The following is a 14661-nucleotide window of genomic DNA, read 5'->3' on the forward strand; positions in this document are numbered from 1 at the left end:
ACTTCTTTGATCCATAACCTGAGTGTATCAGGTGGCTCTGTGAAAATAAAGGTCATATTTCTTCTGTGTCAGAGTAAAGTACACACCTACATTTGAGTTAATAGTCCATTGCCTTTTCTTTTCTCGAAATAAACTTGGAACAGTAGGGTCCCTGGGGTTGCTGAACCACTGGATAGCTAATGACAGTTCATTAAAACTAAACTTGAACTGAGATGTTCTTTGTGTAAGGTGATGAGTTTTTCACTTTCTGGATCAAAGATGATGGTTCCATGCCATATAGCAGTTTCATTTCTTTTTCCAAACTGCATTGGCAGAATAAGCTAACTTGTTATAGTGACTAAGACTGTTTTAAGAACTGTCAGGTCACAGTTCGTGGTGATAAGAGCTATATGTTTGAAGTACAGTGTCACACCTTTGTTTAACATGCAGAAGATCTTTTTTATGTTCTGTGTACATAATCCAGACTTCATCAAGTTTTCCCAGGACTTACTTGCTCAGGATGGTAAAGGATTCTTGGTATAGGTAAAGCTAAAGCCTTAGACAAGCTGTTTTTCACCTTTTTCTCATCTTCGTTTTACCTTTACTAGATAGATTATATCATTGGCAAAGATAATTTTTTTTTTTTTTTTGGCTGCTTTGGGTGTTCGTTGCTGCGCACAGGCTTTCTCTAGTTGCGGCAAGCGGGGGCTATTCTTCGTTGCGGTGCGCGGGCTTCTCATTGCGGTGGCTTCTGTTGTTGCGGAGCATGGGCTCTAGGCACATGGGCTTCAGTAGTTGTGGCACGCGGGCTAAGTAGCTGTGGCTCGTGGGCTCTAGAGCGCAGGCTCAGTAGTTGTGGTGCACGGGCTTAGTTGCTCCGCGGCATGTGGTATCTTCTGGGACCAGGGCTTGAACCCATGTCTCCTGCATTGACAGGCGGATTCTTAACCACTGGCCACCAGGGAAGCCCCGGCAAAGATAATTTTGCCCTACCCTTAAAGGGTTATTTAGCATCCCATTTATGGATGGAACCTTGCTAGTTCTTGATGTCTCAAAAAATAAATTTAAGGCAGAAAAAGTAAAATGGAAGGATAGATTATTGTCTTGTATGATACATTCAAATATTGCACATAGAATTCTCAGAATAACCATTTATAATCTTTCATTGTAGGTCATGTGAAACTAACAGATTTTGGACTATGCAAAGAATCTATTCATGACGGAACAGTCACACACACATTTTGTGGAACAATAGAATACATGTGAGCTGCACGTTCAAAGAAATATTACTGGTTTGGGGATAATAGCTAACTTTTACCTGGTTTAAATAATAGTGTGCTAAATTTTCTGTAGCAGCACTTGGTTCTGTATATTGTTTTAAAAATTTTAATTCAGATGATAGGCAAATAATGGATGTTTTAGGCGTATTATTTTTCTCTTTATAGGGCCCCTGAAATCTTGATGAGAAGTGGCCACAATCGTGCTGTGGATTGGTGGAGTCTGGGAGCATTAATGTATGACATGCTGACTGGAGCAGTAGGTGCACAGTTAAAAGCTGCATGTATTATGGTCTGTGCTGAGTAGTTATTAAGTCATTACAGCAAGAGATCTTTCCTGTGCTTTTTGAAAATGTTACCAATGAAGTTATTTTTAAAAAATCTAACACTACTGATGCTTTATTAGTAGTATTATGGGCCTCTGTACTTTTATAAATATTTTCATTTAGATGATCTATGTCATGGCCTGTGGTCCTGTGAAATAGAGATAAAACAGATACTGCCCTTATTTTTTTTTTTTTTAATTTTTTTTGATTTTGATTTTATTATTTATTTATTTATTTATGGCTGTGTTGGGTCTTCGTTTCTGTGCGAGGGCCTTCTCCAGTTGCGGCAAGTGGGGGCCACTCTTCATCGCGGTGTGCGGGCCTCTCACTATCGCGGCCTCTCTTGTTGCAGAGCACAGGCTCCAGACGCGCAGGCTCAGTAATTGTGGCTCACGGGCCCAGTTGCTCCGCGGCATGTGGGATCTTCCCAGACCAGGGCTCGAACCCGTGTCCCCTGCATTGGCAGGCAGATTCTCAACCACTGCGCCACCAGGGAAGCCCCTGCCCTTATTTTATAAATGGAGAAAGTGAAGCATAAAATCAAATGGCTCACCCATTATCACACCAAGTTAATGGTGGCAACCCAGTTCCTTCCAGGACCTTGCTATTTTCTCTGTGCCGTTGCTCAAAAGCTACAGGTCTTTAGCAGTCATCCTATATCACAGCATACATTTCTGATCTCTATGCGTAACTAATTCAGGAAATGGATAATTCTGTTATTTAAAATTTGATTTTTTCTATGCTAATTTTTCTCACTCTCTTCTACTCTTAGCCCCCGTTCACTGGGGAGAATAGAAAGAAAACAATTGACAAAATCCTCAAATGTAAACTCAATTTGCCTCCCTACCTCACACAAGAAGCCAGAGATCTGCTTAAAAAGGTAGGGTTCTAAAATAGGCACTCAAATCATAAGCTTCAACTACTAGGATTCAAATAGATAGAACTGAATATACATTTTGACTACAGAATCATACACAGGTGTTGACAAAAAAGCCTACAGTTTTTGCAGGCAAAGGACAAATTTGTTTAAAGATTTTCTTTTTATTCCCAAACAATATTTAGAAGTAATTAATAAATCATACATTTGCAAGGCAAAATACACATGCAAATTCTATAAAGAAAAATAATCAATTTGACTAGGTAAGGTTCATCACTGTGTTTCTTTTCCTCCCTAAAGCTGCTGAAAAGAAATGCTGCTTCTCGTCTTGGAGCTGGTCCTGGGGACGCTGGAGAAGTTCAAGTAGGGATTGGCATGTTTGGTGGTTTGTGGGGAAGATAATGCTATTTTATGTATTTGTGAAGGTTATATGTAGTTGCTTATAAGTATAGCTTATTTTGTGATTGGTAACTTCAAATAGGCTGTTAATTTGTCAGTCCAGTGAAGTCTGTTCCCCTTAACCTTTCTTCCTGCTCTTTTGTTTTGTTCTTCCCCAGGCTCATCCATTCTTCAGACATATTAACTGGGAAGAACTGCTGGCTCGGAAGGTAGAGCCCCCCTTTAAACCTCTGTTGGTATGTATTCATGAAAGCATATAATCTGAGGGACCTGGCACTTTTTTACAATAAGAAAATATCAGGCCAGTAAGAAACATTTACATTTATTAATAGTTCAAAAACTTTGGTCTATCCTCTCTTCAGAATCTTTATTCTGTGCAGTTTTTTTTTTTTTTAATTAATTTATTTATTTGGTTGCACCGGGTCTTAGTTGCAGGAGGCGGGCTCCATAGTTGCGGCAGGCGTCTCCTTAGCTGCGGCATGCGAACTCTTAGTTGTGGCATGCATGTGGGATCTAGTTCCCTGACCAGGGATCGAACCCAGGTCCCCTACATTGGGAGTGCAGAGTCCTACCCACTGCCCCACCAGGGAAGTCCCTCTGTGCAGTCTTTTCAGGAACTACTGCCAGCAGCAATTGATGGCTATATTAACTAGTTTCAAGTTGGTTGCCTAAGATGATTAAATATCTCAAGTACTTAGGACTTTTGTGTTTTTTTGCTTTGTTTTGTTTTGCTTAACCCAACCCTGTTTTGAATTTGCTTTTCTATAACAAAGTATCACAAACTAGGTGGCTTAAACAGAAATTTATTATGTCACAGTTCTAGAGGCTAGAAGTTCGGGATCAAGGTGTTGACAGGGTTGGTTACTTCTGAAGGCTGTGAGAGACTGTTTCATGCCTCTCCCCTAGCTTTTGGTGGTTTGCTGGCAATCTTTGGCATTCCTTGGCTTGTAGGCACATCATCCTAGCTCTGCCTTCATGTTCATGTGGCATTCTCCTTGTGTGTAGATCTGTGTCCATATTTTCCCTTTTTTGTAAGGACACCAGTCATATTGGGTTAGGATCCCTCCCTACTCCAGTATGACCTTATCTTAACTAATTACATCTGTAATGGCCTTCATTCCAAATAAGGTCACATTCTGAGGTACTGGGGGTTAGAACTTCATTATATGACTGTTGGAGGGACATAGTTCAAACCATAACAATATGTTTATGAGTAAATGAGTTAGCGTATTAGTTCTTGTCTTTTTCCCATCTCAAAATTTGAGAAAAGATAGTTTCTTTTTCTATTTCTTGAGATGATGGTGGAGGAGAAGGAATAGGATAATGATGATGATTATTTGGTCCTGGAGCACAAGGTGACTTGCTTTAAAATTTCAACATACATAACTGTAAGGATAATTAACCCTCATATACCAACTATCCAGCTTCAAAAATTATTAAGTCATCTTGTTTAAACATAAACATAACCACCGTGCTATCATCACAACTAAAAAGATGACAGTTTCCCCAATTGTTTCTTTTTTTTCCTGTTGGTTTGTTTCAATAAGGATTCAATCAAGACCTATGTAGTTTGGTTACTATGTCTCTTAAGTCTCTCCATCTATAGATATCCTCTCTCAATTCCTCCTTTGAGGACTTAATGAAGAAACTGGACCATTTGTCCTGTAGGGTTCCTCACATTTTGATTTTGCTGATTTTAACGCCATGTTGTCCTCAGCCATGTTCATCTGTTCCTTGTATTTCTGGAAACTGGTAGTTTAGGTTTAGATCAGATCTGATTCACATTAAACTTTTGGTACTATATATTTTGATCAGAAGATATGTATACTTACATTTTTTAAAAAAATGTTAGTGGTCATTGATTATTGCCTATATCAGTGGTTCTCAGCCAGGGTTGATTTGGCAAGGTCAGAGACAAGTTGTCACAACTTAGGGAGGAGTGCTACTGGTACTTAAGGGATAGAGGCCAGAAATGCTGCTAAACATCCTGTAATGCACAGGACAACATCCTACAGCAAGAATCATCAGGCCCAAAATGTCAGAAGAGCTAAGGTTGAGAATCTATAGCCTAGTTCCAAGATTTCATTAGGGGTTTGCAAAATTGCCTTACTCTAATACTGTTATTCATTCTTTATTTATTAGGTGGAATTGTTCTGTAAAAAGATACTCTTGTATCAGTTGTTTGGTTACCTGAGGCGCAGTTTATACAGGAAAGGCAGGATAAATGTTTCTTTCCCAGTTTGCAAAATAATGAATTAGTTCCCTAACATCTTCCAAAATTGACCAATGAATTGTGTGATTTTTTTTTTTTAGTATAATTATGGACTCATGCTGTTTAACATATTTGTGTTTCAATTCATTGCAGTTATTTTTATTGATGTTCGGTTTTTCCAATCTTTAGACACTGGGTGCTTCTTTGTGTAGGTTCCTGAGTTCTTTTTTTTGGGCCGCGCAGCATGCGGGATCTTAGTTCCCCAACTGGGGATGGAACTTGTGCCCCCTGCAGTGGAAGCTTGGAGTCTTAACTGGACTGCCAGGAAAGTCCCGGTTGCTGGGTTCTTTTGACACAACCACATGGTCTGATGTTGTACCAGAGAGAGGAAATTAAAGAAACAGATCTGGTGGTTAGATCTGGGTGATAATATTCCTCCACAAGAAAATATACTCATGCAGAGTAGAATATTACTTTTGCTCCTTGAGAAATTTAAAGGAATGAAATATGGTATGGGAAGAAACTTTAACTAGAGCATATTATGTGCTTTGTGTTTAAACTCTGCTTCAAGTTTATTACAAATTTGCCAACTGCGCAAATTGTCTCTAAAAAGGGATTTCACCAGTGGGCTAGCCACACTGAAGCTTTGTGAGAAGGGAAGATATTCAGATTTTTAATAGGAATGATAACTGTGTACTAAAGATGTAGTTTGACCTTTGATACTTTCCACCTGTATTTATTTTTCAATCTGTGCCTGCTAAGGCTATTTTGCTACTTTATTACAGTCAAACCCTGAGAAAAGAGGTCTATCTAGCGCCTTCTCTAATGTGTGTAATGCATTTGATTGATATGTATAATGTAGTCTGTTCACCATTTTCTAATCATTTTGTTTTTTATAAAGCAATCTGAAGAGGATGTGAGTCAGTTTGATTCAAAGTTTACACGTCAGACACCTGTTGACAGCCCAGATGACTCAACTCTCAGTGAAAGTGCCAACCAGGTCTTTCTGGTAAGTGAAAGAATTTCTGATGTAGCCATGGGAAATTTAAGTATGAGGATGGGCCCTTTTCAGTAAGAAACGGCTTTTTAATAAGAAAATTTCAGTTTGCTTGCTTTAGAGTTCATGCAGATAACCTGAGGTGTTTTTTAAAAGTTATCCCCTTATAACTTGTTGATAAGTTAGAAAACTCATTCTCATAATCCAGCATTCCATTTTAGCAGTTAGAGTCAGAGTATGTGATTCCTTTTTTTTGAATAGCCCACTGACTTAAAATGTTTGGCTCAGCATCTGAACTGAAGTCCACACAGTCATAGCAGTAGGAGAAGAAGAGCTCATAGTAACTATTTTATTCCTGAAACAGCTAAAGATTTTTTGTCTGTAGGGGATTTTTAACCTGTTGATTGTGAATATTTGACATCAAAATATATTGGTTCATATGTGATTGTAAGCAAATTAATCCTAAGGAGGAGGTATCTGTATTGATTTATACCTTGTCTCCTCAGACAAAAAAAAACAGAATTTTAGATTTTGATTAACAGAAATGATAGGTTTATATCTGATGACCATCATTGCATATTATTTGCCTAGTACTTATTTTATTACTATAATTACATGTCATGTGAATATCTACCCGATTTTATATCATTTGTTTCCTTTGTCATTTGTCATTAACCTTTGTCATTTCTTTTTGGATTATCCCTAGGGAGAATAGAATATGGGGAAAATAATCATTTGGAAGTTTTTTTTCTTCCTTATTTGTTTCTGAGTTCACTGGATTTGTCACTAACTTAATTTTCAAACTTTTTTAAAAAAATAATGCTCTCAGTATAACACACCACAGTAGTGTTGTATCTTTGGGGGTGGAGGGTCAGTTCTAAAGTTAGCATGGAATACAAAAATTGTGTATGGGCAAAATAACAGTTAAGTCACCATAGTACAGTATGCTTTTGAGTAAACAACATTGAATAGTAATAATTCTATAAATGTATGATTATATGGTGATATAAGAACATACATGCAAAATATAATTTTATAGCATTTTAATTACATAAGAGGGAAAGATGAACGCATGTTGTTAAATTTATGTCAGCATGATGCAAAGTTACTGTATCCCCCTTAGTACAATCTCTTATCAGTTAGGGAAGTAGGCATGATTCATTTTAATTGTGTCATTGCTTTCTTTTTTTCTCTCATGATGTGGAATTTTGTTTTCTACTGATGTGGAATTTATACCTTTGATTTAACATACAGACCTTTTCTTCAACTGGGCATTACAGAGTTTTAGCTAGTTTGACAATTGTTTTCCCCCATAAAAAAAAAAGTCTAGAAACACCTTACTACAAAGAAATCCAGAGTTGTGGTGGCAAAAGTTATGTATCTAAGCTTTCATTCCATTTAAAGTATTGCTGATCTTTTTATTTGTTTATTTATTTATGGCTGTGTTGGGTCTTAGTTGCGGCACGCAGTATCTTTGTTGAGGCATGCAGTATCTTTCATTGTGGCACGCAGGCTCTTCGTTGTGTCATGCAGGCTTTTCTCTAGCTGTGGCATGCGGGTTTTCTCTTTTCTAGTTGTGGTGCGCAGGTTCCAGGGCACGTGGGCTCTGTAGTTGTGGCGCGTGGGTTCCAGAGTGCAAGGGCTCTGTAGTTTGTGGCACGCAGGCTCTCTAGTTGAGGCGCACAAGCTCAGTAGTTATGGCACGTGGGGTAGTTGCCCCACGGCATGTGGGATCTTAGTTCCCTGACCAGGGGTTGAACCCTCATCCCCTGCATTGGAAGGCAGATTCTTTACCACTGGACCACCAGGGAAGTCCGTGTTGAGCTTTTCTTAATTACTTAAATTGGCTAACTAATGAATACAAGAACAATTCATTTGTTAGGTTGTAGCCAGAATTCTGTACACAAAGTGTATCTGTTTTAAAATTAATTTAAAATAGTAACAGCCCACTTATCTGGAGATTGTGGCTGTAGTAACTTCAGTTCAATTAATATTTCAATTCCTATTAGAATTCAAGGAAATTCAAAGATGATTAAGGCACAGTCTGGTCCTCTTGGTAGTTATAGCTTTAGCCCACAAGAACATGTGGGGAAATGGCCTTCGTAGTCCACATGTAGCTGTCACAACAAAGCATATGCTCTACAGAATTGCACCTTACTCTTTAGGACTTCACCCAGAGCCTTATTGAATCTTTTTATTATAACTCAAATGCCTACTCATAAGTGACAAGAATAATAACTAGAAGGGAAGATAGGTATAGGATTAACTGTTTTGGGGGGTTTTTTAAAATATTTATTTATTTATTATTTATTTATTTATTTATTTTTGGCTGTGTTGGGTCTTCATTGCTGCGCGTGGACTTTCTCTAGTTGAGGCAAGCAGGGGCTACTCTTCGTTGTGGTGCATGGGCTTCTCATTGCGGTGGCTTCTCTTGTTGCAGAGCATGGGCTCTAGGCGCACGGGCTTCAGTAGTTGTGGCACGTGGGCTCAGTAGTTGTGGCTCACGGGCTCTAGAGCACAGGCTCAGTAGTTATGGCGCACGGGCTTAGTTGCTCCGCGGCATGTGGGATCTTCCTGGACCAGGGATTGAACCTGTATCCCCTGCATTGGCAGGCAGATTCTTATCCATGGCACTACCAGGGAAGCCCAGGATTAACTGTTAAAGGGATAAACATGAACAGCAAGATAAATGACAGCTGGTAGCCTAATAGCAAGGTCCAAGAAAGAACTAAAGCTAACAAAATTGCATTACTGTCTCTTAAAATTAAGTTTTCACAATGCCGACCCTTATTCATCAGGAAAATCTGAATCTATCCATTCATTGGTATAAAACCAGAAAGATCACATGTGCCAAGTTAGAGAATTCTATTTTTACTTTGGCCTAATAATGAGAAACTGTTTGGGGGTGATAATCTTAGTTGCTTATATGCATGTGGCTAGAAACACTAGAATTTCTTTGCATTTATCTTCGTATTTAACATCTTAATGTAGAGCCTACATTTTCCTGTTTTGTTCTACTCCTTTCAGTAGAGTGAAATTTTGTTTGCTGGCATATGGGGCTCAATAGAATTCTGCTCTCTGGAGGTCTGTGCCTCAAGAAATGACTGGAAAGAAGGTAACGGGGTGTGAAATGAGATTGAGGAGATTGGATAATATTATAAATATTAATAAATAACATTGGTGATTTTAGGTGTACATCATTGTCCTGGTGTGTCAGAGATTGAACCACCACATTTTCTTGATGTATATGACAAAATCCTATTCTGTAGTCCACTGTTACTGTCTTTCAGGGTTTTACATATGTGGCTCCATCTGTACTTGAAAGCGTGAAAGAAAAGTTTTCCTTTGAACCAAAAATCCGGTCACCTCGAAGATTTATTGGCAGCCCACGAACACCTGTCAGGTATTCAGACTTATTCTTTTTTTTAACCTGGAAGAGCATTGCTTAAGAAATTTATGCCAAGTTACATAAATGGAAGATCTGTCATTCTCTTTGACGTAAGCACAGCATCTACACCTTCTAATATTGCAAGTGACTAGTCTGTGACTGATCAATGATAATATGCTATATAGTTTACCTCCCCTCCTGAAAATAAGCCGTTACACTGGAAAGTGTACTCTTTAACCATTCATTCAACATTTATTGTGTACCAGGGGTTGTGCTACATTCTGGGGACACATGATTAAGACAGGAATTGTCCTTGTCCTGATGAAGCTTACTATTTAGTGAGAGAGAGTCAAAATAAAGAAGGAGATAAAATATGTAATTACAAGTAGCGCCAAATGCTATGTGAAAAAAAAAAATAGAGTGTGGTACTAGAATGCAAAAAATAACAAGGGGACTCCTATTCATGGAGAAATAGCTAGCCATACAAAATACAGAAATACAAGGATGTTACAGGTAGAAGAACAGCTCATGCAAAAGCCCTAAGGAAGGAAAAAACTTGGCCTTTTTCTTGGAAATGAAAGGCAGGTCAACATTCCTGAAGTGTGGTGAGCGAGGAAGAGAATGGCAAAGGTTTGGAGAAATATTTTAAATGCAATGAGCAGCTGTTTTAAGTGGGGGAGAAAATGATTTTTTTAAAAAAGTAAGTATCATTGATGGTTTTATGAGGGCAAGTAGAGAGGTAAAGGGACCAGTTAGGAAACTAGCAATTAGTCTAGGGGAGAAATGGCTCAACTTCTGCTTTTGTGCTAATCCACACAAAAATGAAATTAAATGAAAAAAAAAAAAAAAAAAAGTCACATTACCCCACTCCCTTTAAATGTAAGGGAAATGTTCCTTGTTGAGATAGTACTTGAGACGAATGACAGCTCTTCCTTGTCTTAAAGCCCTGTCAAATTTTCTCCTGGGGATTTCTGGGGAAGAGGTGCTTCAGCCAGCACGGCAAATCCTCAGGCGCCTGTGGAATACCCAATGGAAACAAGTGGAATAGAGCAGATGGATGTGACGGTGAGTGGGGAAGCTTCAGCACCACTTCCAATACGACAGCCGAACTCCGGGCCATACAAAAAACAAGCTTTTCCCATGATCTCCAAACGACCAGAACACCTGCGTATGAATCTATGACAGAGCAATGCTTTTAATGAATTTAAGGCAAAAAAGGTGGGGAGAGGATGTGTGAGCATCCCGCAAGGTGAAACAAGAAGACTCAAAATGACAGTCTCAAAGAGTCAGTGTCATTACATAGAACACATTGGACAGAGGAAAAATAAACATGGATTTTAAAAAATCAATCAATGGTGCAAAAAAACTTAAGTGAAAATAGTACTGCGGAACTCTTAGGCACATCAATTAATTGATTCCTAGCAACATCGTCTCAACCTATCAAGGATTTTCATGTTGATGGCTCGAAACTGACAGTATTAAGGGTAGGATGTTGCTTCTGAATCACTGTTGAGTTCTGATTGTGTCGAAGAAGGGTTATCCTTTCATTAGGCAAAGTATGAGTTTGCCTGTAATACTTGCAACTAAGGACAAATTAGCATGCAAGCTTGGTCAAACTTTCCAGCAACATGGAATCAAAGACGAAAGAAACTTAACAATTGATGTTTTACGTGCAAACAACCTGAATCTTTTTTTATATAAATATATATTTTTCAAATAGATTTTTGATTCAGCTCATTATGGAAAACATCCCAAACTTTAAAATGCGAAATTATTGGTGTGAAGAAAGCCAGACAACTTCTGTTTCTTCTCTTGGTGAAATAATAAAAATGCAAATGAATCATTGTTAACCACAGCTGTGGCTCGTTTGAGGGATTGGGGTGGACTTGGGGTTTATTTTCAGTAACCCAGCTGCAATACCTGTCTGTAATACTAGAAAAAAAAAATCTATTTAATCATTTCTACTTGCAGTACTGTTATGTGCTAAGCTTAACTGGAAGCCTTGGAATGGGCATAAGTTGTATGTCCTACATTTCATCCTTATCCTGGGCCTGCATTGCACTGGAAAAATATCGCCACCTTATACCAGTATTTGGTTCAAGACGTCAAATGTGTTCAGCCTATGGCTGAAGAAGGACAGAAGAGAGGATAAAATGCATATCGAGGGCGGCAAAGTGAGAGAGAGGAGGGAGATCCAGGGGAAGAGGGTGTTGCCACGGTCCACCCTCTATGTCTAATCTCTTTACAGCAAATTGGTAAGGTTTTAAGTTTCACTTCTTTTTACTGTTTTTTGTGTCTGCCTTCCTTACATTTTTTCCTCAATGGTTTTAAAAGGAAAAAAGGTATTTTTTTTTCCTATATTGGGGCTACATTTTTTGATTGTAAAAGTATTTGATGGCCTTTTGATGAATGTCTTCCACAGAAAATAAGAAAACTCAGTGGCTTAATTTAGGAAACATGTTAACAAAACACTATGTTTTTGAAAATTGTAACAAAGTCTACATAAGTGATTTACAGGTACAAAGAATAAAAATAAAGGTAACTTTACCTTTCTTAAATACTTCCTGCCTTAAAGAGAGCGTTTCCATGACTTTTAGCTGGTGAAAGGGTTTAATATCTGCAGAGCTTTATAAAAATATTATTTCAGTGCATACTGGTATAATAGATGATCATGCAGTTGCAGTTGAGTCTTACCACCTCTTTTTGTTTGTCTTTTATAATGTCTTCAGTCTGAGTGTGCAAAGTCAATTTGTAATATTTTGCAACCCTACGATTTTTTTTAAATAGATGCTGCTTGCTATGTTCTCCAAACCTTTTTGAGCCATAGGATCCAAGCCATAAAATTATTTATGCATGTTGAATTCAGTCAGAAAAAAGCTTTGCTTATTTAAATGGCGGTTCGAGTGAGATAAGATGAAATCCTATGACATTAAGCAAGAATAGAACCATGAAAAATGATTGGAAATATACCTTTTCAATTGTGGCAATAAATGAAACGACTGATAACAGCTCATCTTCGGACAGAAAGCCTTTTTTTCTTTTTAAATCATTCCCTCTAGACCTCCTCTTCCCTTATTGCAGCAGTCTACTGAGAACTTTATAACTGTAGCTAATAAATTAGAAACTAAATAATGGTAAGGGCAGAAATTGTACTTAAAGTGCAGGTCTTTGTTCTCTGACAGTTTATGATGTCTGAAAAACAGAACCCAAAAAGCTATGGTGATTGTACAGGCTTCATTTCCGACTGTAAATGGCTTGTACTACTCTGATACTTGTTTTCAAATGTGTTTACTAACTATAGTGTTGACTGCCTGACCAAATTCCAGTGAAAGTTTTACACCAAAATATTCCTCCTCAGTCCTATTTGCTAGTAACATTTGCACTGTGATTGGCTGGCTATAACCACCCCATAGTTAAACCAGTTTCATAATTAGTACTGCCAGCAATAGTGGCAAACACTGTAACTTTCTGCATAAAAAGTATTAATTGCACACTTACCATTCACACAAATGCTTTTCAAACTTAACATTCAGTGAAGTTAATTTTCTATACTGTGGCAAGTTTATTGAGAAATTGTTTCATAAATGGATATTCCTACTATGACTGTGAAAACATGTCAAGTGCCACTTTAGTGTCACAGACAGAAAGCACACACCTATGCAATATGGCTTACCCTATATTTATTTGTAAAAACCCAAGCATAGTTTAAAAATATATGTCAATAATACTAGTCTTGAGTTTCTAAGAAGGTTCTTTATGATTATTCCAGGTAAGTGTATAAAGAGATTAAGTGTTTTTCTTTCATCACTTGATTATTTTCTTTAAAATCAGCTATTACAGGATATTTTTTTATTTTATACATGCTGTTTTTTAATTAAAATATAATCATTGAGAGCTGAAGTTTACTAATTTTGATTTTATAAGGTTTGTAGCATTACAGAATAAACTGGGATTTATAAACCAGCTGTGATTAACAATGTAAAGTATTAATTATTGAACTTGAACCAGATTTTTAGGAAAACTGTTATTTCTTTTTCCCCTTTATGGTCTTAACTAATTTGAATCCTTCAAGAAGGATTCTTCCATACTATTTTTTGAGATAGAAGGTAACTGGGGGGGAAGAATGCATGTATGATACTCCATAAATTCAACACTCTTTAAGAAATAAATGATTATAAATAAGCTGCATCTTCAATAGTATTAATATCCCAAGCCTTGGATTTTATATTTAATATAGGACCTACCTATTTTGGTTACTTAGTCATATGGTTCCTAGCTTATAAGGGCTAGATCTAAGATTATTCTCATGAGAAATGTTCAATTTATGCAGAATGGATTTTGAGGCTGTGGAAATGGTTAATTCCTCAAATAAAAACATCAATGTCCAAACATCTACCTTTTTTCATAGGAGTAGACACTAGCAAGCTGGACAAAATAATCATAAAGTATTTGTTCCACCATGACCTGTGGTCTGTTGCTGACTGATACAAAATTCTTCATGTGTGATTCTTAATTTACCACTATAGCACAACTATTATATCAGTGGATTATCTAAAGTAACATTTGAAAGATGGGTTCATCTGTGTTTGCTCTTTAAACTATTATTTTTTTTCCTACCCCAAGTTGGCTTTGCATCTACCAGAGTAAATTCTTCAGCTGCCTTATTAGGAGTGCTTTGAGGGTAACACCTTTTCTGCTTTTCATCTTGTGTTTAGTTTACTGTATTAAGTATTTGATTTCAGATTGAATGAATGTAAATAGAAATTAAATGCAAATTTGAATGAACATAAAATAGAAGTGATTTTTTTTATTATTATTATCCTAAGATAAGAAGAAATAACTATCAGGTGCACATGTGGTTTCAATAATTTTTCCCATTAACATGCCAGATGTGTTCAGATTCTCATTATTTAATAAACTATATACGTGAAGAATGACAGTCATAAAACTTTTTGTGGAGAAATTGAAGCAATTTAAATTTATAACAAGTTTTAGTACTGATTTTATATTAGGTGTTAAACATCTGTGATTTCCAAGTTCTGTCAAATAGTAGAATTGAATTGGTTGCTTAAAAAAAAAAAGTTCATGTGAAAGCCAGCTTCACATAAAAACAATGGAAGACTTTCTTGTGCTAACATACAACAGTTTTTCCAGCCACATTTGTCAACTACATTTCTTGATGTGAATGAACAAAATAACATAGTGG

The 14661-nt window shown here is 37.2% G+C and overlaps 1 protein-coding gene across 3 annotated transcripts in view; it reads left to right on the top strand.

The window, feature by feature from the left end:
• Window positions 1-14246, top strand: part of RPS6KB1 (ribosomal protein S6 kinase B1) — a 39202-nt gene extending 24956 nt beyond the window's left edge. For 2 of the 3 annotated variants that reach the window (XM_059906496.1, XM_059906497.1), the window contains exons 8-16: window positions 1151-1241; window positions 1425-1515; window positions 2355-2462; window positions 2760-2822; window positions 3017-3094; window positions 5972-6079; window positions 9358-9470; window positions 10400-10520; window positions 11427-14246. In XM_059906496.1, the coding sequence (XP_059762479.1) occupies window positions 1151-1241; window positions 1425-1515; window positions 2355-2462; window positions 2760-2822; window positions 3017-3094; window positions 5972-6079; window positions 9358-9470; window positions 10400-10520; window positions 11427-11585 (932 nt within the window). In that variant the 3' untranslated portion in view covers window positions 11586-14246. Of the gene's footprint in view, window positions 1-1150; window positions 1242-1424; window positions 1516-2354; window positions 2463-2759; window positions 2823-3016; window positions 3095-5971; window positions 6080-9357; window positions 9471-10399; window positions 10521-11426 lie in introns of those variants that run through there. The other variant, XM_059906498.1, reaches the window with a different exon arrangement.
• The last annotated feature ends 415 nt before the right edge of the window (window positions 14247-14661 follow it).

This window comes from Balaenoptera ricei, chromosome 20, assembly GCF_028023285.1.
Source record: "Balaenoptera ricei isolate mBalRic1 chromosome 20, mBalRic1.hap2, whole genome shotgun sequence".
NCBI classification, from domain to species: domain Eukaryota; kingdom Metazoa; phylum Chordata; class Mammalia; order Artiodactyla; family Balaenopteridae; genus Balaenoptera; species Balaenoptera ricei.